Source organism: Manacus candei, unplaced genomic scaffold, assembly GCF_025592945.1.
Source record: "Manacus candei isolate 608988 ecotype Guabito, Panama unplaced genomic scaffold, ASM2559294v1 h1tg000060l, whole genome shotgun sequence".
In the NCBI taxonomy this organism is placed as follows: Eukaryota; Metazoa; Chordata; class Aves; order Passeriformes; family Pipridae; genus Manacus; species Manacus candei.
The window spans coordinates 5,140,643-5,167,343 of NW_026138108.1; the positions used below are offsets into that span (position 1 = coordinate 5,140,643).

General features: G+C 38.2%; 1 protein-coding gene across 5 annotated transcripts in view; it reads left to right on the plus strand.

Moving 5' to 3' along the window:
* KCNQ1 (potassium voltage-gated channel subfamily Q member 1) overlaps positions 1-26,701 on the plus strand; it is a 340,982-nt gene that overhangs the window by 26,415 nt on the left and 287,866 nt on the right. For 4 of the 5 annotated variants that reach the window (XM_051804015.1, XM_051804017.1, XM_051804014.1 and 1 more), the window contains exon 2: positions 19,047-19,137. In XM_051804015.1, coding sequence (XP_051659975.1) covers positions 19,047-19,137 — 91 coding nt within the window. Of the gene's footprint in view, positions 1-12,812; positions 13,139-13,944; positions 14,092-19,046; positions 19,138-26,701 lie in introns of those variants that run through there. The other variant, XM_051804016.1, reaches the window with a different exon arrangement.

Here is a 26,701-nt window from a genome sequence, read left to right on the forward strand (position 1 = left end):
TAAGTCATGCTGGGCAAACACAGTGTGCTCTCCCCTGCCTGGTTGTTTCTTCAGTGCAAAGAGCTGGCCCAGCCAACATGTGGAAATGTAAACTGTGTGAAACTCGCTCTTGGAAACCAAATCCTTGGGAATCTATCTTTGGTTCTGCATTACATGTGCTGTATGACCTTGTACGAGTCACTTAATCTCCCTGCTGTTGATTTTTCTTTGCTAGCAAATGGTGATAACTACTACATGGGTCACTGTAGTGGAAGTTTGCGTGTGCTTAGGAAGTAGCTAGTGTCCTTTTTTTTTTTTTCCCTCTTTCAGTGTTAACCTGACCAAAGAATGTTCTCTGTGCCTGCAAACTTGCAATATATAGCATGCAATATGCTTTCAGTAAAGGTCAGTCTGAAAGAGCAAGGGAACTATCTGAGATCAGAAAGTATATTGGGGTAGAAGCTATACAGAACTTTAATTTCTTGGTTTGTAACATATTTTTGATTATCAGGCTTTAATGCATGACTAGTCGATAGCTGGCAAATAAGAAAATGGTAGAATTTAAGGAGGAAGTAGACTAAGAGATCTAGATACTACTGTATTTCTTTAAAATTTTTGCCCAGGGAAACTGTGGATGCCCCATCCCTGGAGGTGTTAAAGTCCAGGTTGGATGGAGCTCTGAGCAACATGGTTTAGTGGAAGGTGTCCCTGCCCATGGCAGGGGAGTTGGAACTAAATGATCTCTAAGGTCCCATCCAACCCAAATCATTCTATGATTCTCTGAAAAGAGTAAGTAGGGAAGGCCATGGAATCAGGACAACTCCACCTATCTTGTCACAGTTTATGTTTCAAAGCATGGAAAAGATTGCTATCCTTAATTATGTTAGTTGCATTTGTAGCTCTGTGTGTATATTTACTACAGATAGAGAGGTGAGCCGTAAATATCTCTTCATGGATAGGTTTTTCCACTTCTAATGAACTACAGGTTGATTATTAATGGTGAAAACAGAAGTTCTCTCCCAAACTTTCTCATGGTACGGTGATAATGAAGCAAGTGTTGGTGGCTTTAGTGTAAACAGGAATACCAGGCTGAGTAAACATTAAAAAAATTCCCCTACATTCCAAAAAAGCAGCTTTCCAAGACTTCTAAAAGCTTTTTATGGACAGTGTTTTACCTGGTGCAGTGCTGCAGTTACCTCTGTACAGTGTTCTTGTTTACACTGTGACAGACTTGTGTGCCTGAAGGATTTATAGGTGATGAACCAGACAATATGGAGCATCTGTGGGTGCCCCATCGCTGGAAGTGTTCAAGGCCAACTTGGATGGGGCTCTGAGCAGCCTGGTCTAGTGGAAGGTGCCTCTGTCCATGGCAGAGTGGTTGGAACTAGGTGATCTATAAGGTCCCTTCCAACCCAAGCCATTCTATGATTCTATGATCTGCTGACCTTCTGCTCTTTATCCCATTGTCTCACTTAAAAAAAAAAAAGGAATCTTATTTCTTTTAGTATTTTTTATTATCTTAAACAGCAAGTTCATTAATCAGCACACCTACCTTGGGTCACAAATTTTCTGAAGGAATAGATTTAAGGAAGACGTTTGCATTTGAGACCTGAAAGTCCCATTTCAGAATGCAGTAATTTTTAACCAGAATGCTTTGCTTTTTGAGCATGTGTCTCTTTAATGTTCTTGTAGGGCAAACCATTCCTGTATTTATTAAAAGGACTTTAACACAACTAACTTTGGAAGTGTGTGAGTAATGACATGTAATGAAATATGTGCTGTACCCTTGTTCTGACCTTCTATTACTGGAAAATATCTGCCTAAAATACACTAGAACATGTCTGCCTAAAATACTTTCTACAATGCTTTGAAGTTTTTTAATCACAGTAGAAGAAACTTTTGAAAAGCTATGCAACACTGTTACTATAAAAAATAGAAATAGTGTCCTTAGAAAAATTTAACTTTGAAAAATAGTTGTCTATTTAAATCATCACAACTTTTGACCAGATTTAGTTTTGTTTATTAATTTATGTTCTTAACTAACTAATGAAATAAAATAAAGCTTTCATCCATTTTAATAAAACAAGTGTGCCTGCTTAAATGCATCAGTATCAGCAGACCTAACTGGAGCTGGGACTTCTGCTTGCCTTTGCTGTGTGTACAGAAAGCTCCTGGGAATGGCACTCATTGTCCATGAGCTGGGCTGAGACTGCTGTTGCTTTGGGGCCATCTGCTGGAGTCTTCCCTCAGGAGCCTTGTTTCTCCCACACTTGTATTCCTTCAAACAGACATAATTTGTTTCTTCACTGAACCTTTTTCTCCCCTGACTGTTACGAACACTCGACTTGTGATGCTTTCCATCCCCAAACTGTTCCTGTGCTCCTGTCTCTTAACTGTGATAGGGAGCAGCATCACTTTATTTGACAATTTACTTTTATGTAAAGGAGTCAGTCTCAAAAAAAACCTCAACTCTCAAACAAGTGACTTTTTTTTTGTTGTTAAAAAGGAGCCCATTTCTGGAACTCTTTACTGTGTGAATCATAATATTGTTTTAACTTATGCTTAAGTGGTTGAGGTGAATGAGAAACATGTCTCTCTGCCAGCTTGAGCGAGGCACAAAAGCTTCATAGATCACTTCTAAAAGTTTAGGGATTGTTGTTTCAGATAAAGGAGCTTCTTATTGTTGACAATAATTGTGGTGGGTTTTTTTATTATTTTTGGGGGGGTTTTTTGTTGTTTTTTTTTTTTTTTTTTGTTGAAGTCTATATTTCTGAGCGAGTTTGTGACTTAACTGCTCAAGCACAAATATTTTATTTGCTAATATGCACCACTTTTTTTTTTTTTATCTGCAATGCTAGGTTTTTTGAGCTCAAATGTAGGTCTGGAGTGAGAGTCATACTGTAAATAATATACTTTTATTATAAAATACTGTTCTCCCCTAAATCTGTGCCAGAGATGGATGATGTGAAATTGCACCCTTCTTCCCAATTAAGAATGGATTATCATATCTCTCAGTAGCATGGCTTTCATTTGGCATTTGTTGTGTAGTGGGAAAAAGTATATAAAAGGAAATCTGGGATATCTGGAAACATGAAACCTATAAATTAGTTGTCCCTAGGTTCTTTTTTTTTTGTTGTTTGTTTGTTTTTTCTCAGATCAGTGGTAATAACTGTCTTTTCAAAAAGTGGTTGTTTTTATGGTCTCGGTATTTACTTTTTTCCTTACCTTTTTGATGGTAGTAACCCTTTGAGCAGCAGATAATCAAAATCTGTGTTCCCATTTACTGTATTTAACTGAGAAATATTAAAAAAAAATAAACAATATCTAAGAAACATAAAAGCAAGAAGATTTCACTGGTTTCCAGTTTCTGATATTCAGGGTTGCTTCATGTGATAGTCGCATGCAAGACTGTGTAGAGTAGGAGTCTGCCCAGGCATTTGCTTGGAGAAGAAAAAAGAGAAGTACATAGACTAAGAAAGGTCCTTTCCACACACTTTTTTTTTTTCCTTTTAATTAAGCATATCCTGTCGGCTGGTCAAGAAATTAATTTGCTCCATCAGATTGTGAAACAAATGTTATGTGCTATGCACATTAGAGATACTTTGTTATTTTCCCAAATCTGCTGCCAAAGACTTTCCAAGCAGAACAATGCTTTTGTTTGTACTGACGAAGGTGAAACGGCATAGAAAAGTATTCTCCAATGGCACAGGTGCCGTTTCAATAACATCTGTAATCAAACCATGTCCTTCAGGCTTACGCTCCACTGATGACACAGGGGAAAACATTTGGTGTTCCTCAGTCTTCTGCAGCTTCTGAAGCACTTTTCAACCTTAAAAACAGTATTAATCGTTGCAGATTGGGGTCTAACATCGATAAACAGAAAGAGTACCACCTCCATCTCCAATTGGTCCTAAGGACTTCAAAGAAGCAAAACTTAAAAAAAAAAAGTCTCAATGGTCAGGCCTGAAGTTCTGAACTCCATAGGACTTAGCCTGTTCTGAAAAAATTCTATTAAAAATGAAGTTGTGCTTTGCTCTGGGCAAGTCTGTTTCTAGAATAATTTGGAAATAAGGAGTAAATATTTCATTAAAGATTCAGTTTTAAAAGGAAAGTAAACTGTTTTTATACTTTGTAATTTTATTTGCCTTGTGACTTGCAAGGTGACTAGTAGGTTCTGAACATCACAATTTTTTCCTCTTTTTTGTTATTGTGAAATTTATCAATTAGCATAGAATGAGAATACTCAGTCTCCTACTTGACTAACTTTGTAGTTTATTAAATTTGCTAGAGATTGAGTGGTTAAGAGAAATTAGGATCTGAAACTACATGTTCAAAAGGGATCAGTGCTTTAAGTTAAAAATCTGTTCAAAAGAATAATGGCTGAGCTCCCTGATGATGAATATTCGTGAAAATCTGATCCTTACATGGAAGTTTATGGATTATTTGATGCACGTGAAGTGTAATGGTTTAATTTTGATGCACTTTCAAAAATGCCTTTGAAACATTAGACTGCTTTTACTAACTTTCATTATAACCATACAAATCTTTGTTTGTTAAAAAGCAAAGCAGAAAGTTCATTGTTCTTGGTGGGTAGTTCTGTGGTACCGTGTTTCTCTCCGCAGCTTTTCTCTCTGGTTTTTCTCTCTCAGTGCATTGCTACCAGAATCTACAGGAAGTGGTTCCAAACAATAAATTCCCATGCTTGAAAACTAAACTGGTAGAATTAGTAGACACCTTGAAGCAAATGGCTACCAGAGAGTACCTTATTGAATATCATGATTGGCAGCCAGTTATGTAAGTGGAAGGATATGCATCTCCTGCAGTCACATAGGTGGGTGAACTTGACCCTGTGGTTTTCTTAGGGTTTTAGATGATGCTGTAATGTTGTTAATACTCCTTCAAAATGTCTAGTAGTTTATGGCCAAGAGTAGTATCTTATAGCATAATTTTCCCTTGAGGTCATATTTTAATCAAATGAATGTTCTTATTATGTTGGCAGATCCTATCAATACATTTTAGACACTTTCTAAACATACACTTAAAATGGCAGCTTAATCTCAAGGGCACTGAACTTTGACAGAAAGTCATCATTTGATATTTCCTGGTAATTTAGCCATGAAATGATGACTTCCAGAAGAGAACTGTTCAAGGTCTGCTTCTCATGAGGTCTTGCACCTCTGTGCTGAGCTCTATGTATTACAAATTTATGTTTATTATTATTCATTGCAGAGGACCACATGTAAAACTAAGTACATACATAGAAATATTGGTACTTTAAAAAGAAATATGCATAAAATAATAATAATAATAATTTATATTATTGTTTAATGCCCTAATTTTTTCTGCTATTTGTAAAGCTTAAATGAGGTAGAATTCTTTTGAGTCCTATATTTGTGTAAGTTAATATTTTTGACATCTTAATGTTATAGATGTACTGCATGCTTTCCTCCATGCAATTGAAACTATTTAATATTCAATCTTTTACGTATAATGTCAGGACTTGCAATGTTAAAAATTAACTGGGATTTCATTTATTATTCAAGTCAATATGCAAAAGAATTATTTTTTGCCTTTTCCTGACTTTTATCACTGTTATCAGAAATGCATTGCATGCTGTTAGAAAGCACTTGGTATGTATAATTTGAAAACCTCAGTAGGAGCTGTAATACGAATCATTTTATGTTTGTGTTAACACTGGAGTAGTGGATGGTGCAGTGTGCTGTCTCGTGCACTGGACCTTTGCTTCCTCATGCTGCCTTCCAGTGGTATATCAGAATTATGAGAAATGTTGGAAGATCTTTATAGTTCTAAACTGAATCTCATAGCTCAGCTCCCCTGCAGTTTCCAATGAGGATGTACTTCTGAGCTGGAATCTGCCCTGATTGAAGCCTAAATTCAGTGAGTGTTTAGTCAAATGCTCAGTGTCCAGCTGAATTCAGATGTTAAAGGATAGCATCAAATCACAACCTTGAAATGATGCAGCTTAGGAGCAATTCTTTTTAAGTTCAGGGAGATGGATAGCATAACAAAATTCAGAGGGAGTTCTCATCTAAGATTTTTTTGTTCTGTTCTTTTGATTGCTTTGCAGCCAGTATGATGGGTGACCAAAGCATCTGGTCTAGACCAATGCACTGACCTGTTTTACTGTGATGGAGGTTGCAGGACTAGCAGCAAAAGCTGGGAATCTTAAGAAAATACATAAAAGCTATCCACTGGAATTCTGAATCTGAGGTGTCATTTACATGTGAAAAGTAACATTTATGAATACAGCAAAATGCTTGTCAGCTCCCTATAGAGGGACCGTGGTAGCTTTCCCCTCGTAAGGCTGTGGCCCATCTTCAGATGTGCTATAAAGTGTTGCCATCTCCCAAGTCTTTTTCATTAATTAATTTTGATAAACCCTTGTTCCTGAAGTTACCTGATAGAACTTGAGGTTTCACTACAAGATAAATAGGGTTGCTTTCTTCTACAGCATCAAAAGACTATTCCCAGAAAGCCTTGGGGCTTTTAGAGTGGAAGCCTGATGTTTGAGCAGCTGAAGTTTCCTGTGGCATTAGGTATGCACATCCTGATGTTTTTTTCTTGTATAATGTTACAGTAAGTATGCTTTAAATTGGTGCTGGTTGGTTGAACATGCTAGTAGTTATAATATAAATATGCATTTATATGAACCTGCTGATCATTATAGTGGATAAGTCTTCTAAAATTCCAACTATGGAAAAGTTTGTGAAAGAGGAAAAATGAAACGTGTCTGGCAGCTCCAGCAGTGAGGCTGTTACTGTGAGCACAGCAGGGTTGGTTGTCCAGTTAATAGCTGATTGCTTTTTTTTTTTTTATTACATAGAGCCACTGTATTCCTGATTAGGAGCCCTTCCTATAAGGTTCAGTTTATGAAGCATCTCACACCTTCATCTGAACTTCTCTTACAAGGAAGTTCTTTGCTAGTTGAGTGTACAAGTTTGAAGTCCCATTTGGAAACTGAAGTATTTTGGACACTAAATCACCTTGAAATGTCACTTGAATACAGACCTCAGAACTGATTATAATTTTCTCAAACCCTTTTCTTTTAATGTTTCTTTGTGTAATTCAGGGCAGGCAAGTTCAAATGATGCAGCAGAATTTTTAGCCCAGTGATAGACAATTGGAATTTAAACAAAAGCTAACTTGACTACTGGAATGATGGAAATAATTATCCGCATAATTTTCATCCTGGAAGGTTGTCTGTTGTGTGGTGAGGGCGCAAAGCTAAAGCTCTTTAAGCATAGCATGGATTGCATTTGGAAATTTATTCTGTTTAGGCTTTTTTGAGGAAATGAAGTATTGGCCATTCCTGTATTTCATGGTACATATTTATAGAGATTTTTGTATTTACAGAAAGACTGTCACCATGAAATTAAAAGTTGCCTGTCACTTTCTAGACTCCCTTCATTCTTTTTCTCCAGGGTCACTTGAAGTTTTCATCACACTGAAAGCAAACTAAGAAAGTCAATTTGCCATAGCTTTCAAGTGTTATGTCTTCAGCAAACCCTTTCTCTGCTCTGAAAGTGGAAATACGTCTGTTTGCTGAATTCCTCTGCTTTCACCTTAGGCATGTTAACCTGTCCTGTAGTTTCTCTTCCTTGTTTCTAAACTATGATGCATTAAAGGGTGTCATGTTTCTCCCCCCAACCCCCCTATAAAAGTGGAGCAGAGAACTGAATATGGAAAAGCTCAAAAGACAACAACAATACTGATTTCTCTGAAAGTATCTGTCAAGTATACCTTTAAATAATTCAAGCAGAGGGTATAATGGAAACCCTGGTGACTGGAATTTATCCCAGCTTCAGATCTTTCTCACGGTTTGCACTGATGAAAGTACCTTTCAGACACAGTTATTTTTTAGGAGAAAGGAGTGAAAAAGGCATTAGTGAGGGATCAGGTGGGAAGGTAGGCCACAGTTGCTCATGTCTGATATCACTTTTTTGGCATTTTAAGTAAATCAAATTATGCATCTGTCCAGGTCAGTGTCTCAAGGTATGATTGCTTCTTCCCCATTTGTGTATTTATCTGTCTGTGGCTCTTTAGTCCCTGTTGCCATTTCACTCTGTTCACGACTGAAGAGTAAAGGATGCTGTCAAAAATATCAATATTGTTTTCCTGTCCTGGAGGGGTTTTTAGTGAGCTAGCAACATGGGTGTTTCTTTGTAGGACACATAGAAGCTAATTTGTACTGCAATAAAACTAGTATCCAAGTTTACATGCACTGGTATGTCAGTTGTACAACATTGTGGGATAGTGCCTTTCTCCTTTGGTGTGGAGGCAATGTTTCCTTTCTTCTGCCTTGTTTTACTTCTTTGGGGCAGGATAGCATCCTTACTTGGCTATGTGCTGTATTCAGAAGCTGGTCACTAAGGAAGAAGTCTGTGAGCTGAGAAGTTGACAAAGTCTATTTTTCTGCAGCATTATAAGATGCATATGCTTTAGAAGTCATAATACAATGTTAATCTTTTATGGTGGAGGCAAAGTGATTTGTAGCAGTACTGCTGTGATGAAGGTAAATAGGAGGAAAAAAATCCCAAACGAAAAACCCCAGGTAATACATACATCTCTTGAATTGCTTTGCCAGATAAAGCTAGCAAAATAGTGTCCAGCCAGCCCAGACAAGAGAAACCATTAAGAGTAAATATTGTTACTTGTTTAAAGAAATAGAGTGTATTTAACAAAAGTAATGTTTAAAAGTATCTATTAAAAAAGTACGGTATTTTATTTAGAGAGATTTATTTAATTTAGATTTGATAACAGCAAAGCAGAGAAATAGTCTAGTTGGCAGTTTTTCAGAAGCTGAGTTTTACACAGTCTCAGAGGGCTTCTAGTAATTTTCTTTTAATATTTGGATACTAATACATTTAAACTCTGTTGCCTTGAATCTGCTGTTATAAGAAAAGTGGGATAGTGATGTAGTGAGTGCTTAGACTGACTGTATACAACTCCACCTAGAAAACAAGTTTTACTTGTATTGTGACACTCAGTTTCTAGAACATACTTCTTTTTTTTTCCCTCCCTCAATAAGAGAACACATCTCCAGAATAGACTGATAAAAAGGGAAGTTGTCCATTGCAATATGAACAGACTGTTTGCTTTCAGTGGTGATTTGCAACTGATGTATTATCCTAAGCCCTGAGTTTACATCTCGTATTTGTTTTTGCTGAAATCTACCTTCTGTGTAAAATAAGGCAGATTTCCACCCCCACCGTGACTGCAGGGCAGTGTAAGGTTAATTTAGCCTTAGGCACTTTAAAGGATGCTGCCTGTTCTCTTGCTGGTGCTGCCACCACCACTGAGTGACTTGGCCTGGGCAAGCAAAAAGCCACAGTTCAGCTCTGCTTGTATGTGTGTGCTTAAACCAAGTATAGGCTAAATTTGGCATCAGTGCTCACCTCGAGATGGGCAGTGTGTTAGAGCTGCAGGCAGTCAATGTCTTTTGGAACATGCTGCTGGATGACAGGTTTTGCTTTGAATGATGAGGTGCTACAGAACTTGGGCAAACCTGAATGGGGAACTGAGAGGATGAGAACAGCACACAGGACTGTACTGGTTTCCTACTGGTATTTGGAGTGAGAAAAAGTGAGTGCAAGATAATCTAAACAAAATAACCTGTGAAAACTACATTTTCTCTTCTGCTTTGTAGTGTTTCACCAAATCACAAGAGAAAATCTTTCACGGCATATGCACTGTATTTTTCCAGTCTTCAATTAAGAGGACTAATAACATATTTTTCTCTAGCTAAACCTGACGTAGATGTGAAGAAAACTGCAAAAATTATTTTGATTTCTGGTATTGGGTGACATCCTTTCCCCACTGCGTGTGTGGACTTACTCCTTCCATGTCTGCTGTGTTGGGGTTTCACATTAATGATCAGGCGCATCAGAACCACTGCAGTCTAGTGGTTCACATCCCTTGGGTCATGCACTGGTTTTATATGTAGCATATTCTTTTTCCAATTTCTTGCCCAGTACCTATCATCTTTTTCCTGTTTGTCCATGCCTGTTCTCAAAGGAATCAATACCTTGTTGCAGGATGCAATAACATTGCTTTTTGTGAGCAGTTAACCTTTCCTCTTGAAGCATTTTGACGTCTGGTTTGCATTTCTACTGCAATCATACCCTTTGCCAAGACCTTAAATGCCTTTCCTGCAATAATTCTGGTGCTGTATCCTAAATGACTCTTGATTCATTGTGTGCTTTGGGCTTTGGTACACTGCCCGTAGTTTAAATCATTTTTACAGACTCTAATCTCCCAGAAGAGCCAGGTAAGTCTGATAGAAGTCTTGCATATTTAGCTGTGTAGCTAACCTGTTTTTCTTAATATTGGACTACCCTGTATTGTATATGATCTTTCTCGTACAATAAAGCTGCTTTCTCACAGGGGAAATAGCAGACAGTATTTCTTTAACAAAGAGTCAAGTAGCTGGTTAAAAATTATGCCATTGTTTCCTTCAGGAAGCACCAACTACACTTTGCCTTAGAGTTGGAACAAATACATATTAACAGGAAGCTCCATCTGATAGACCTAAGCTAACACAAACAGAGCATTCTCACTTTGTCTGGTGAAGGGTTTTTTGATGGCAAGTGACAGCTGAGAACAGTGATATGTCTACTAGCTTGGCCTGTGTAGGACATAACAGAGAGGAAGCGTGTGTTGTACAGGAAGCTATTGTAGCCAGTTCCTGGAGGGAATCATGCTTTTCTACGTGAATGCAAGTATACTTCCCTTTTTGCTGGGCATCATCCTGCTGCAGAGGGGCTGGAAGATGGGAAGGGTTTGTGCCCCTCCTTCCTTCCCCTGCCTCAAAAACAAAGCAGAAAAAGATAAGACAAATCTTTAGAGAAAAACCATGCAAAAAGCCTGTGTGGCCAGAAATTTAACCCCCCACCTTTCTTTTCCTATCAGCACTAAGGCATTTATTTATTTATTTGGGTTTTTTATTATTTGTTTTAAACTTGTTTCGTCTGCCTACAGTTTGAGTAGGTTGCTGGTCTCTTCTAACTCCTTGTTACAGTGATGTTTTTTATGCTAATTCATGAACAACTACTGTAGTTAATGAAACTAATGTGTTAATAAAAGAGTCAAAGTTGGCTTAAGATATGGGCAAAGAGGAATTGAAGTACAGGGCTCCTTCATTCTAACCATGTACCTTCACCAGACCAGTCTCTTACAAACAAACTTATTTTTCTAATGGAGTAAGTGATGAGGACCTCTGGTGTCCACCAGTTGCATAATTGAATGCTCATTTTGTATTCTGTTAGTAGACAGAATACTAAATGAGTACACTGTGCTCTGGTAGTCTATAGTCATAACTGAATTAGTGTCTTTCCAGTGTTCAGTTCAGACTTGCTGAAGAGTTCAGTGTAAGACCTACACATACAGGGTGTTTATGTGTGGAAATTTCATGTGTGGAAATTTCAAATTATTTTCTCTGTATGGTGAAATCCTGTTTCTTTTTTAAAAAAGAGCTCTATCTGAGTTTCTCACTTTTAACAGCACCAGTTGTATTGGACACTATACCTTGATGATGAACCGATAAAATAACTGATCTAATAAAATAACTAATACAGGCCGTCCTGTATTAGCTTCCTGGTGATGCTGTTTATGATCACAGAATCCTTTCTTTTATTATTGTCAGCTTTCTTCCATTTGACAAGTTCTATCTGTTCCCCTTCTAACTCTACCTTTTGTTAGATTTTTTTTTTCTCAAGCAGTCCCCAGATACCTTGAATGAAAGAACAGGAAAGACCTGGTGCCTAGCTGCAGTAAGAAGTTACTTTAAATGAGTTAGTTTAACTGGTTGCACCATGGAAATGACTATGCAGTATTGTGTGAGGTGGTCAGGGATTTATGTTGACTTGCAGTAATATAAACCTCTTTAAGTTTTTCATCAGGATTTTCTTGATGTGAATTAAGTAAGGAATTACTTCTCTGGCCTGGAATGTGGCAAGAATGTATGACAAAACGAGTGATCCTCTTCAGTGTGTGTGTTACCTGAAGTTGTCTTTCTAAATTGTCATTGTAATAACTCTTTGTTGCCTGAAAAGCTGAGTGAAAATGTCCTTTTTTGATGCCGTTGACCTTTCTGTTCAGTCTGAAAAGTACCAGTACATATAAGCCATGGAGATGAAAGATGAAACGATAATGCTGTCGTATGTTTTAATGAACTAACGTGAACTGGATATGCAGCAGCATTATAGTTTGCAAATTATGATGATCAAGATAAGAAGCTGCCCATGTTTAATCCGTGCAGTTGTGTTGTTCATTCTCAATGTCATCCTTCCAGTTCTTGTAAAGCTGTATGCTTAGAGGAGGTTAAACTTTGTGTTACTGTGTTTACCTAAGAAACCTATCACAGTTAAAAGCTTAAATGGCAAAAAATAGTTATCTGCTCTGTAAAAAATCCCAACAAAACAGAATCCCACAAAGCAAAAAAACCAAACCACCCTCTGATTTACAGGGTCAATGACTGATCATGTGTGTGACTGAACAAAGCTGTACGTTCAAAGAAAGACAATCCAGTTGTGCAAAAGTAAGGGCAGATGGATTCAAGAAGGGATCTTAGGTAGAATGCTACCAAAGACGTAGATGCACCTGAAAGATATTTTTTTTATTTACAGAATATTTCTTTTTTAGTTACAGTCATTTTCCCCAGTAGACAGAGAGGATGAACTACAACTAGCCATTGACTTCCTATCGCTCCCCCCCCCCCCCCCCAAAAAAAAAACCCCACAGATCCAGCTGTTATCAGATAAAATAGTATTTTCTGTATGCAAGGGCACTGAGAGTTGGATACCTTCAAGACTGATAGCTGTAATGAATAAAAGTTGTTAGAAAGAGCAGACTTAAGCCAGCTCTTAAACCACACTGAACAAGGAAAATTTCTGGCTTTCCGGAGGGATAGAACTCAAGTTGGGTTTATATAAATCGAGCTGAACTATGCATGGTTCTTTGCATCTATTAAATGTTTTTGAGGTCTCAGCTTAATTTAGAGCCTAATGGCAACCTTTTTCAGGTTTATGGAAAGACTCCCACTGCGAGCATGTAAGAAACACTGCAAGAAGGAATAAAATCTACCCACATTTCAATACTTGTTATGAGAACAGCTGCATGTGCATGAGACTGTATTAATCTGGTGAGTAAGTACTTCCAAGGTGTCTCATGCACCTTTTAAAAAATGTTCCTGGTCATATCGCTGGACATACTTCATAAACCTTTATCAGTTCTCCTACCTGTGACATTTACTAAATGAGCATTGTTATCTCTCAGTAAGTGGTTAATTGTTCCTTTGATCATTCTACACATTGTTGCAAGCCACAAAAAAGACATGCTAATGTTCAAAAGTCGTAGTTAAATATAGAAAAAAGACAGCAGCTCAGAGCTGAAGGCTGCACAGTACTGATAGCTACCTGTAATGTGTCAAGTTCCTGCGTCTGCCATTGAGGTCAGGAAAAAACCTTAAGTCTGTTCTGTAAGTCAGAATATATCCTAGAATAGCCAGAAAACATTAAATCTACTTTTAGCTCATAATATATTCCCTATTTGTTGCTAAATATAGTACATATACTGGCTAGACATGTTCCCTTGTCAGCTGAATTATTCCTTCCTGGAAATGCTCTGGCTTCTAAAACCTGTTGGAGCCAAAAAGAAAAAATCTAAATTGTCTGACTGACTTCATGGAGTAAGGCAAAATTTTTTATTTATTATATGTTTGCCCACATGCACACACATGCCTGTGCACACATTGTCTCATGTAACTCTCTGTACACCTATGTCTAAGTACGTGCTTTTCACTTTAGCGGGTGGTGTAGCATGGATGCACATCCCATCTCTATATATAGGCTTGGATGTGCATGAGCTCGAAGTGTGACTGGGCTTCTGCACGCTGGTGGTGTTTCATGTGCACTGAGATAGCTCCACTTCTGGGTTTGACTCCACCAGGTATGCAGTGCCTGTGAAAACTGAGTTCAGAAGACATCCACAGAAACTGGCTTCTAGTAAAATAGTGCTGTCTGTCTGAGAGGAAATGGGTCATCTTGTAATAGTCTACCAAAAATTGAGTCCATGGAAGAAAACATCTGCTGTTCTGTAAGTGTCCATGCTGCTTTAACAGTGGTTTCATGGTTTCACATTGAGAAGTACAGAGATAATCAGAAACTTGCAAATTTCTTTGTGTTAAAAGAAATGTAGCACTGTTAAATATGACTTAACCACAAACCTAAGTATTTTTGAACGCGTCTGCTGATGGCATCCATATCTGTGATTTATCTACATGCAAGCAGATCCTACTTTATAACCTGGGAGAGACAATATGAAAAACTTTGCACTCTGTCACCTCATCTCTAGTGCTTGCTTGGCCCCCCAGTCTAAGAGTGAGATCAGCGCTGATGAAAGCCTGAACTCATCATCACTCTACTTCCTTTCTTGAAGATGGTCATGTTTGTGCATAGAGGGTAAACAAGCAATGGGTTTGAGGAGATAAAAGATTGGTGGTTTCCCAGAGACTACACCTTTTCTCACTGCTAAAGAAATTCCCGTGTTCTGCTGACTCTCTCTCCTTTAGAGGAAAAATGTGCTGTACTGGGGTGGAGTCATCAGGGCAGATTTAATGGCAAATGTTTGTTCTGTTACCCCATATACAACTGCTGAAATCTGCATGAGGCTGTATGCTCAGCAAAGTTTTCCCGAGTAGCTGATGCTACTGATTAACCATTCATCAGATCTTTAGATCTAATAGTCTTAGATCTTTAGGTCTCTGAATGATACTATGTGGAAGCTAAGGTATTTTTAATTTTTTACTGTGAGACAGAGAAGTGGTGTGGTTTATCTCCAGCTGGCAACTAAGTGCCACGCAGCTGCTCACTCCATTACCCTGCCCTGCCTACTGGTGGGGAGGAGAATGGGAAAAATAGTAAAACTCATGGGTTGAGATGAGAATAATTTAATAATTGAAACAAAGGATAATATAATAATGAATGCTACTACTAATAATAATTGCAATGAAAGGCAGGTAGAGAGAGCGAAATAAAACCTAAGAGAAGCAAGTGATGCACAATACAATTGCTCACCACCTGCTGACTGATGCCCTGCATATCCCTGAGCAGCAGTTGGGGGTTCCCAGACAACTCCCCCCAGTTTATATACTTATCATTCCACATTTAGTTTGCCTAATTTAAATGTCCATGTTTAGAGCCCCTTCAACCCACTCAACCATTGAAATAACTAAATATTTTGCACAGTAACTTGTTTCAGATGGTATATAATTTACTTCCTGAAGGTGCCCAGTGTCTGTCACTGACAAGAGGGCTTTGACGTGCAGGTGAGGCTTTGTTTGTCTGAAACAAAGGTCTCTTAACTTAGCTATCTGGAATTATGGGGTTGATTAGGGTAGGGCTGATACATTGGTCTACTAGTATTTGTCTAAAACTGTTCTTGTTGTAAGGTTGTTTTCAGTTGCATTAGTTTGTCTGATATTACCTGGCTGGATGCAGAGTTTACATACTTAGCATCTGTATCAAGGCAAGTAATTTTTTTTTTTGAAAACGGAGTAATAACAATTACAGTAAAGTGATACCAAGAGTGATAAGGTTATTTTGGGCATGTGAAAATTATAATGTTCACTTTTCTGAGGCTTGCCAGTTAAATTTCCCCAGGATGATTTCGCATGAGCAAATTCAAGTTTGAGGCAGAGTCTATCCTTGCAACTGTTTTTTGTAGTTATTTAACTCCTGTGGACTTGTCTGCTGTCTAGGCAGTAACTAAGGATCTGTGTTGCACTTCTGTCTGAAGAAAGAGGAGAAAGCTGTCAAAAAAAGGAGAAAAAAAGGAGCAAACTTCATATATTTCATTTTCCTGGTGCCTCATTCCCTTCGTGTGCTTCAAAAGTGGAAAAGGAAGCCACTAGTACCAAAACAAAACCAGGAGGTTTTCCAGCAAGAGCTGCGTATTGGAAACCACAAACAGCAGGCTCATGCCAGAGGAGGACAACGTGTATTTTTTTTTTTAATCTCTTAATTTTGCGCCCTCTCTTCCTTACATGCAATTGAGCTAAGCAAAATAGTAATGCCAGTGTAACAGGCTTAGTATCTTAGCTGTGGTGCTCCACTGGCACAGCTCTGCTAGTGGGCCTTGTGGGTATCATCTCTCTAATGCCAAAGAAACAGATGAGAAGCAGCAGTATCTGACCAAACATCTTTGTTTCGCTTGGCATGATGTGTATTTGTGGGTATGAAGGTATCTCATGCACCAGCTTGGAAAGAGCACAACAATCAGTTGCAAGAGTTTTTGTGGAGGTGAAAAAAAAAAATTAGTAAGACTGAAATGGATCCATGTGCATGAAAAACCACAAAAGTAGGTGGTGCAGTGACTGGCACTTGATGCAGTTCTTACATCAGCCATCAGTTTCTGTAGTAGTAACAAGCAAACAGATTTGGCAAACGATTAGCCCCAACCCTAAGTTTATCTTCCTGTCACCTAGGGACACAAACTTTCACCTTAAATCCTTATGAGGGTCCCTTCCCTTGTGTGTGTTTGTTTGATAGTCTTTGCTTCAGTGCCCTCTTGTGGTTTCATGTATTGACAGGGTAAAACTTTTTAATACAACTGTTACTATTAAAAGATGTCGTAAGTAATAATGCTCAAAGTGTAATCAGACAGCTTAGACCATCCCTTGCAACTCCCTGTTTTGCTTTGAACTCGTAATTCTCTGTATGTTAGACTTTCTATCCAGAGAGTCTTAGCTGTCTCTGTGCAACTGAACCCATTTATGTTCATGCTGTCACGTGTATTGGTCTTATGCAATTGTGGGAATATTACAGATAGAACCTTTATGTTATGTTTCAAATGACTGAATAATCTTTGCCTTCTCTTGCTTTTTCTGCACAGCTTATTTGTGCTTAGAATGCTCAAAGGTACAAGGTAAAATAAGAAGGTTTTAGAGATAAATCAGAAACATGTATTTATATTTTGCCCAGGTAAAAGTATATTCTCATATATGTGTTTGTGTTGATATGTGATAATGTCTGTCCTTATTATCCGTCAGTTCATTATCTATTTGATTTTTGTGCCGAATTACCTACAAACTTCCTTTCCATGATTCTGTAGTATGATCTTGGAGGTTGAACTCAGTGATCTCAAAGGTTGGAGTTGATCATCTCAGGGGTCTTTTCTAACCTAAATGGTTCAGTGATCATTTTTCAGTGTGTGTGCACTGGACTTGCCTGCGCTGTGTTTTGAGGTGATCATTGAGCAGCCTAGCTTATCTTGTCGGCCTTAACACAGAGATCTGTGACAGGGTGCATGATTTAGTTACTGGATTAACAGCAAGTTTCTGTTGAGTGCAAAGGATTGGTGTTGCTTGTCTCAAAGAATTGTGAAAAACAGCCCTAACAACCAGCACTGTGTTTAACAAGTGAATGTTTTAAGTCTTGTTGATTGCTCTTGTCATGTTTTTAAAAGGAACACAGACTTCTTTGGGAACTGGGAGCTGCCTGTGCCCAGTGTAGAGGACAGCATCCAGTTTGGGTCGTTATTTGTTTTCTTTCCCAGATGTGTTAGGTTCTGTTAAGGTAAGGAGCAATCCTGTGGGGTAGTGGGCACAGTTGAAGCTGCTCAGGGAAGGAGTCTAAAGGTCGGCTAAAGGAGTCTGAAGGCAGGGCAGTAGGGCTGGGCAGGCTTACCTTCCAGTTGGGGGAAGAGGATTTCTGGGGGTTACAGGCAGTTGGACTGAGTTTCCTGCAACGCCCTGGCTGTCCTGAGTCTTATGTTGGGAACCAGGCACCCCTCCCTAAGGACAAGTGTGTGCTTGCAGCTCAGAAAGCCAACTATGTGCTGGGCTGCAACAAAAGCAACACTGCCAACAGGTGAAGGGAAATTATTCTGCCCTTCTGCTCTGCTCTGGTGAGACAACTCCTGGAGTGTTGCATCCAGCTCTGGGGTCCCCAGCGTGGGAAGGACATCAGTCTGTTAAGTTGAATGCAGAGGAGGGCCACCAAGATGATTAGAGGGATGGAACACCTCTTCTACAAGGAAGGGTTGAGAGAATTAGGATTGTTCAGCCTGGAAAAGAGGAGGCTTCAGGGTGACCTAATTGCAGCCTTCCAGTACCTGAAGGGGGCCTACAGGAAAGATGAAGAGAGACTATTTACAAGGGCAGGTAGTGACAATACAAGGGTGAATGGCTTCAAACTCAAAGGGGCAGGTTTAGATTAGATATTAGGAAAACAATTTTACAGTGAGGGTTGAGGCACTGGAACAGGTTGCCTAGAGAAGTTATGGGTGCCCCATCCCTGAAAGTGCTTAAGGCCAGGTTGGATGGGGCTCTGAGCAACCTGTTCTAGTGGAAGGTGTCCCTGCCCATGGCAAGGGGGTTGGAATGAGATGACCTTGAAGGCCCTTTCCAGCCCAAACCCACTATGATTCTATGACTCACTTGGGCAAGGGGTACCAGGGAACAAATCCTTATGTTCCCATTCTCTCTCTGATAGTTGCTGTGAAATTTTGTTTCATTTAAAAATGGAATATGACCTAGGTTGTGTTTCAAATGCCAAATGTCAGACTTTATTTATTTGGGGCCTTTTAGAAACTGGTTATAAAAGTGCAGGCAGAGCCTCTTAAGCTCTGGCTTAGTTGGGATTTCTCTTTGCTGTTAATTGGAATTTAGAACAGCAAAAAGGCAAATATTTGAAACATGCTGGGGGGTTGTGTGGTGATTCAGCCATAGTAGACCTTACAATGGGAAAGAACAAGGAATGCTATTTTCCTGAGGGGCTAGGAAAGAGCAAATCTTAGAGGGAGGCTAAAGCTCGTGTTATAGTTAATTTCATTTCATGATATCCAACCCAAAACCTCAGTGTCTGATGAGAAATAAACTATTCAACAGGAAGCAGGATCATGCAAAAGAGCTGTATTTTGGGATAATCCAATATCAATGACATTTCTGTGTGGACAGATAATTTGTAATGCCTTGCTTACCTGTCCTCCCTGTAGGTCCTTATTACATTGCATTACATTATTTTAATTTTTTAATTTCTTTTCATTTACAGCTTCCTTATTGTGCTGATATGCCTTATCTTCAGTGTGCTTTCTACAATTGAACAGTATGCAGCTCTTGCTACAGGGACATTATTTTGGATGGTACGTATGTGGACATTAATGTGATTGATGCATGTTTGTTCTTAATGAGGAAATTCTGATCTCTTGAGCTAATACCACATTAAGCAGAATGTTCCTTATGGTTTAGTTGACAAGAGACTTTTTTTGCTTTTCCCTAATGAGTCTGTAAAGCCACAGAAACACTGAATGTCATGGCAGCACAAAAATCAAGTCATACCTTATATGGCCTATACTGAGTGCATCTGTGGTGTGTCCAACACATACAGCTGTTCTAATTAAGCTTGAATCCCTCATACTGTTTGGGTTAATCTTTTTTTCAGCCGTACTGAAGATCAGACCATAGGGGGGAAAAAGTTAAGTGGAAGTCCTTTCTTTTAGTTGATCCAGCTTTGTTTCACAAGTGGAAAACTCGTGTATGTTCGCTGACTTTAAGACAACTTGCTCTACCTGTCTTATACTCTTTCTCTTCAATAGAGGAAACATATTCACCATGTTTATAGCACACTAATGCTGCAACAGATATGCATCAACAAATGCTCCAGGAGTATTATTGTCCTGCTAGCTTAGATTTCATTTAATAGCCTTACTTTTGAAGTTGGAGAGACATGTTTTTAAACATCCAAAAATTTTATAAATTTATTTTGTATAAATTTGTACCTCAGTTGTGGGGTACCCCCTGCTAAATCATAGATTTCTCTGTATTCGTAAATATTTAACTTGTGAAAACACTGTCACTATATTGGAAAAATGCTAACTAGCAATATAAATGTTTGTTCGAAAGAGGATTGTAGGAATGCACCAGATATATTGTCAGTTTATCTATTAAATATTCTGAAGTTCTATAGCTAATATGAACACTGTAAAAATAAGAATATAGCATATTAAATTTAGTGTCAATCATGCTATTTCTACATGAAGTATGTTCATGCCTGGTATATTCTTTTTAACTAAGTTGTAAGATATTTGAACTCATAGGTGTAATGTTATTAGTGCCAGCCAAGAGCTTCTATACACTTACTTCTGCAGTCAGTACCTTTTCTGTTTTGTGGTTTGGAGTTCTGTTTTTGTGTGATTTAAGTTGTTCTGTTTGGTTTTCTTTTAATCCATAACTAGTAGTTACGGATACTTCTGTTCATTTCTGTGATGAATTTAACTTATGATAATGTCTCTCTCGTCTTTGCAATATATCATAATATTTTATCTGTGTGTTGCTTCAGTGAAATAACTCCTAGTGACAACATAACTGGTGAGGTTTCATTCCCTGCCCCCACCCTGTGAAATCATGGAGCTCGTTTTGTTTGTTCCTACTGTGTGCAGTACGTGTTGTCTGTGTCTGGGTAATACAGTCAGTGCAATGTGCATGCCATGCATTCAGGATGACATACAGTGTGTGTAATATGCGGTATGTATAGTGTATTTGTACTATTCTCTATTATCTTGCTCTCTAAGTAGTGAGAGAATCAGTGAATGGTGAATCAGTGTTCCTCTTCTATATAATGAGAAAAACTGTGGTTAATTTTTAACATTGAAATCCTATTCGGGAAAGAAGGAATTGTTTGTTTGTTCACTATTGGCATATTCTGACATTGTTTTCTTAAAGGATTAACTGTGGTAACTTTCATGACACCTACAGGGATTACGGGGATCCATCAATCCAAAGCAGGAGATGGGCCAATGTGCTCTCTTCTCTGTCCAGTTTCGGTGGAACTCTCAAAGGAGTTGTAGTATCTTGAAACACAAATATAAATGTCAGAATCTGGTTCCTGTTGGTGTCTACCTAGTAAAATTTCCTAATCTATTATTTTTGTAAAAGATTTTACTTTGATTTCAAGATACCATAACAAGCTGTCAAAATCAGATGTAACTGAATTCCTTGGGAGGAGATTTAGTCACAGATGACTGGTTGAAGAGAATCTGCAAAATACAAAGAAAGAAGAAAAATAAAGTATAATAGCATGTGGAGATTAAAACACAAAACAGGAAAAAGCAGAGTGCAAGCTTTCAACCCAAATGGTGCTGTAACAAGACATGAAAACTGGGGAGAGCATTCTCTCTATTCCTCTGCAGTGGGAATTAATCTCTCTGTTGTGTTTGTAGAAGGATTTTTAGCTATTTGACAATAATAGTTTTAATTTGGAGCCAGACAATTCCAGTAGGTTGCATTGTCATTGTAGGTGAGCAAATAAGGGCAAGTAACCTGTTTTACAAACTAATACGAAGAGAGAGAAAGGACAAAGGAGCAGCAGTGTACCAGCAACCTACCAGGAGGAGTATGGGAATCCTGAAGAAGGCTTTATCTTGGGCTTAACTGAGCAGTGAGGATGAAGGAACCTTTGGCCATGTAGAGTTTGCAGTTTGAGACCTCAAGTAATCCCATGAAATTTGAATTTTACTGCCCAAGTGTGTGAAATTGAAATAATTGAATTAATGCTTGGAGACCTTTAACTCTTTCTTTTGAAGATTATAAAATTGAGCCCACTTTTCCCTCTAAGCATTCCAAAGGGAGAATTACTGAGGCGTTGTCAAGAGCAGATTGCCTTTTATTTGGATATAATTTCCTGTATAGGGTAGAATTATCTCTAAAAGAATTATGCTTTGTAGTGCATCAAATATAAGGCTGAGATAGTGTTACCAAATATTCAGTGAAATTTTGCCTACTTGAGATTTGTGGACTTATGTTTTGTGGGGTAGGGGGGAGGCTTTGCCCAGGCAGCCATAGGTCTGGAAATGCAAGAAATGACAGTATCATGCTGAATGTGTGGAAATGAGTGCTCAGAGTTAGCATGTGGGTAATGCTGATCCAAACAGCCCCTAGAGCAAGTCTGATCAGACAAGCTTACTGCATGGACACTGTAAACCTGATTCATCTTGAAAATGAGATGGCATAACTGTAAAAGCACGTGTGTGTGTGTTTGTGTATGTAATCTGCAAAATACTGTTGTTACAGAATCCCTTCTATAGCCCGTGTGAGTTTCATGGCATTGAAGATGCATGTTGGGAAAAGAACAGAATCTGTTCCTCCTGATTGAAAAGTTATTTAAACAAGACCATGAAAAACACTCACAATTAAGAGCTGTATTGCTTTATTTCCTCCACATAGCCAAAGTATTTGGCTCTGACCCTGTAAAAGATATAAGCACCCACACAATTTCAGCAGACAGTCTTTTTGAAACTAGGGAGCCTGGTCACATTAAAGTTACTAATAGAAGCTGAGTGTGCCCTTCTTCATGAATAAGAATTTCATGCTTCAATAATACAGTCATACAAGATATTACAATTATATGAAAAAAAGAGCTCAAAAAGTTGTCAAGACTATGTGTATATATTATTTTTATTTTATTCTGGAGCTGCTTATCTTATATCACCTCCCACTACCACAGCAGGAAACAGATGTTTTGTTTTCAATATTTTTAAAGCATTAAAAAATGCTTCTGTTTTTTCATAACAACAAGAAAAATGCAAGCTTAACATTGAAAAAATAAAAACAAAGGCAAGTTTATATGTGTTCCAAGCGGTGTTCCAGTTTTAGACAAAAAGCTTACAATTAGTTGCTGAATCTTTCTCTACTTGTCACCACATTTCACAAGGCAAAGAGCCTTGATGAAAGCTATACCTAAATGCAGTTGTAATGGGAGATTAGGAGAGAATTGGCCTTTTGTTAGTTTCCAGAATGCAGTGAAAACTGTTTAAATTTGCATGTGTTTATTTTCTCTTCTTCTCACTAGATGGTGCTGTTGGAGGGGGTTTGACTCCAGTTACTCGCTGGCACTTGCCCAGCGTGAGCTGGAGTCTGAGCCAAGATTGTGAAAGGATCATCATTTTGAAGAGTCCTATGCACACTTGGCCCATGTAAAATGGTGCGGGAGAGCTTTTGCCATGAATCATAAAGAGAATGTGGTATATCTGTGTAAAAATTGCTTTTGAAACTACAATGTATAAACTATGGAAAAAAGTAATTCAGAGATGTATGTTCCCAGAGAGGCCATATTTTTCTTTTATTTTCATAAGCAAGGATTTTATGGTGCCAGAACACAGCAGAATGCTGTTATCTCAGCATGATCTAAGAAAATCCAAGTGCCTGATCCAAGGGGATTAAATATTCTGCTGAACCAAGGGATATTTAGTGTGCCTGAAAAAGCTATTTTCTGGTAGGAATCTCATTTCAATATTGATTCCAACTAAATAAAAAAAAAGGTATATTTTTATGATGAAAGTATAAGCTCTTTCCAGCTTTCTGTTTTCTGCGTTCCTTTTCTACTTTAGCATACTTCTTACTGAAGAGATGAAACAACCTTTAAACATTAAAAAATATAAATTAAGGTAAAAGGACAATTTGTTTTGAGTGGTTAACATTTACTTCATTGGTGTTGAAATTATTCTTACAGTTATGAGAAACTGGCACAGTCTAGGCCTATAAGAAATCTAGTTTTTATTAATTTTTTAATATATTTTATTTTGAGTATAAACCTTGGTTTTTGTTTACTGGAGTGTCTTGTGGGTCTTGTGAGAAAGAAAGAAAAAGACCTACAGCTTTTGCTTCTAAAGATGGTCTTCACAGAGAACAAATGGGTCAAATAGTTCAAAGTGGTTCCAGGATTTTTCTTTTCTGGTTATCTTCCTCGGTTAAGAAGGTTGAGACAGAGACTTACAATCTGGATATTGGTGCATTTGCATCCTCCAAAATTATGGGATGTAATTAAGTCTGTAAGGAATGTCTGGTGATAGATCTACAGAATGATCTAGTCTACAGACTCTGAAGAACAGCTGTAACTGAGAAAGGGAAGACTTTGTCTTTGCAGCCTCAGCAGAGTCCCTTGGTCTGACCCAAAATGAGGTCAGCTGGTGTAGAAGATGTCTAGTGGGCTCATGGTCTTTAATCCTTTTCCTTTGCTGGATCTCAGATCGACCTGTCCAGGGAGTCACTCACTGTAGCATTTCCTTTCTGTCGCTCCACTGATAGGTGAAGTTGAGAATCCCAGCTTTCAGTCAAAGTCAACCTCTCTACATTTTAGTTCATAGTAACAAAGCCAACTGTGAGTGATTTGAAGGCTCAGAAACATGATAAGAAATTAAAATTGCCCTCCCTCCTTTTAATTAGGGAACAGTATAGCTGGAACAAGGAACTTCCTCTGGATCTGCACCCAGGTGTTTCTTGCTGCACTTCAGCCCGTGGTTGTGATGTTTGTGGCTGAGCTGTGCTGGCAGATAAAGGGAGTGCTTCTAATCTGCCTCACTGCAGAATCAGCTGCCTTGGTTTAAAATGTTGCTGGTAGTAACATCTTAACTTGATCCAGCTGTTCTCAAAGTGATCCCTTGTCAACTCCCCTGGTCTGTATTGGAGAATTATGTGTTTAACATAAATGTGATGTTAAAAGGATTTAATTAATTTGGTTCAGGAGGTTGTGTGAACATACCTAAATTCTGGTTTAAGTCCATTCTGAGCAGGTCAAAAGGAGCCAAATCACATGTTTCTAAAGTGGAAACAAAGTTGTCTGTTAGGGACTGCTGAACCAGCGTAATTAAATGTCTTGTTTGTTGTTTTTTTTTTAAAAAAAGGTAAACCTGCTGCTATTGTTTGGTGTAGATGAAGTCTGAGCTGAAGAGGAATGCAAGGAAGGAATGAAGAGGTGATATGAAATGAAAGCATTTTTAGACCAGTAAGGGGGAGATGAGCTGCTTTTGTTTTTACATGTGCTAAAAATCAAACATGAATATAGTTTCCAACAACTATAGTTTCCCTGTAAAATCTGCAGAGGGCAGCATTGGACCATGATGTGTTCTGCCTGGGGTGTCTGATTCTGACCTTGGGTGGTGTCCCAAATTAGGTAAAAATATATTTTGGAAGAGGTGAACTATGAATAAAAGAAATGGTTTTTTCACACGGGCTTGGGGAATTTTACACGAGTAATTAGCAACAATAATTTTGGGAGAGAGAGGTGGAAGAAAAGGGCTGTGTAAACATTGGTGCCAGAGATAACTCTGGCTGCTTTGTGGTGGTAGCTGCAAAATTCGAACTGCTTGGTCTGCCTGATTGCTCATCGTGTGGATGGCTTTCAGGGAAGAAAAAAAAAAGAGAACAATTAAAGCTTTCAGTGAAATGAATTGGACAAGTCTTTGCATGGAGGAGAAAGAAGAAGTTACTAAACTTGTTAATATACTGAAAGATTTCTGATATGTTATGTCATCCTAGGTATGCTCTTATTTTTGTCTTAGATGTTTCCTATTCAGTTGGGATAAAATAAAAATTTTATCTGTCTAAATGTCTCTAAAGTTACCACCAAAAATTACTTTTAGATGTATATGATAAGAATAAGCAGTGATTTTTATGTATTCCATACATTTCCATACATTTCTTCTAGAAGGTCTAAAAATTGTGGGTTTGAATTCTTTTTTTAGTCTGCTACACTGGAGTGGCCTGGATGTAGAAAATTGATTACTTCCACTTCTACTTTTTTTGAGAACTATGAAAAATAAAAAAAAAAAAATCCTTTTCTTGGATTTCTGTACCCAGAGTAGTGTGGTGGCATACCTGAACACTGTCATTTAAAATAAAGTCTACAACTACATCGTTGTGCATAAAAGGAATTGGAATTTAGCATTTATCCCCACTGGGATGAGATGGCTGTGGAGCACCATTGGTGCTGTGGAGCAGCATTTATTGGGACTCAAACTTTGTAGACTAAGATGGGCTCCGACCAGAGCGACCTTCCTCACGCTCAGGGTGGGGCTGGTGACAGATTGCGGGGCAGCTCGAACCACTCCTGATGGATTGGTGCCGTCTGCTGGCTGCTTGGTGGCCCACATGATCTGACATGGTGATCTCCCTCACTGGCAGCGTGGGGGTGTTGGCCAAAGACCGAAAGGAGCACAGTGCCACGTTGTCCTTTTGCACAGTGCAAGCTTCCCAGCTTCTCATGTATGAGCTACAGTAACGTGAAAGTTTTCAGAAAACATGGCTTTTATATTGTATTTAGGATTTTGATAAACATGGGGATATGTTCCCCAGGGTTATTAGTAGTTCACCTGTTCTCAAGAGCTCATGTTTGCTCTCATAAGTCACACAGTATACTGGTGGTTTGTTTCTTTATTTTTTAGTATAGCTACCTTTCAATGAATTATGATCAAAAGTGTACCTAAGAAAATGCCATCACTGAAAAAGGTATGTTTCATTTACCATTACATCTGTTATTCACTTTTGTTAAGCTTTCTGCTTAAGGGTTAAAGTTTGACTAAACTTTTCTGGAGTGTAAATCCACATCAAACTCACATCATTCACTTGGTAAACTCTAAAAGAAACATAGTAAACATATTTTCTTTGAAATGATACATATTTTTCACTATTTAATATTTTAGTAAACAAGTGGAGTAATACAAATTCCGTCTTGGAAAAAAAATTAAAATTGTGGAATACTGGTGCATAGTATAGCCAAGCAGTGAAAAGAAAGATTTTTAAATTTAGGGTTTATCTGGATTAGTGTGTAATGTTTGCAGTGACAGGTGTTTCCTTTATGCTTTGCCCAAATGTCTGGAAAGTAGTTTGTCATTAAGTGCTACATTCAGTGTGTATCTCAATTTCAGTATAACT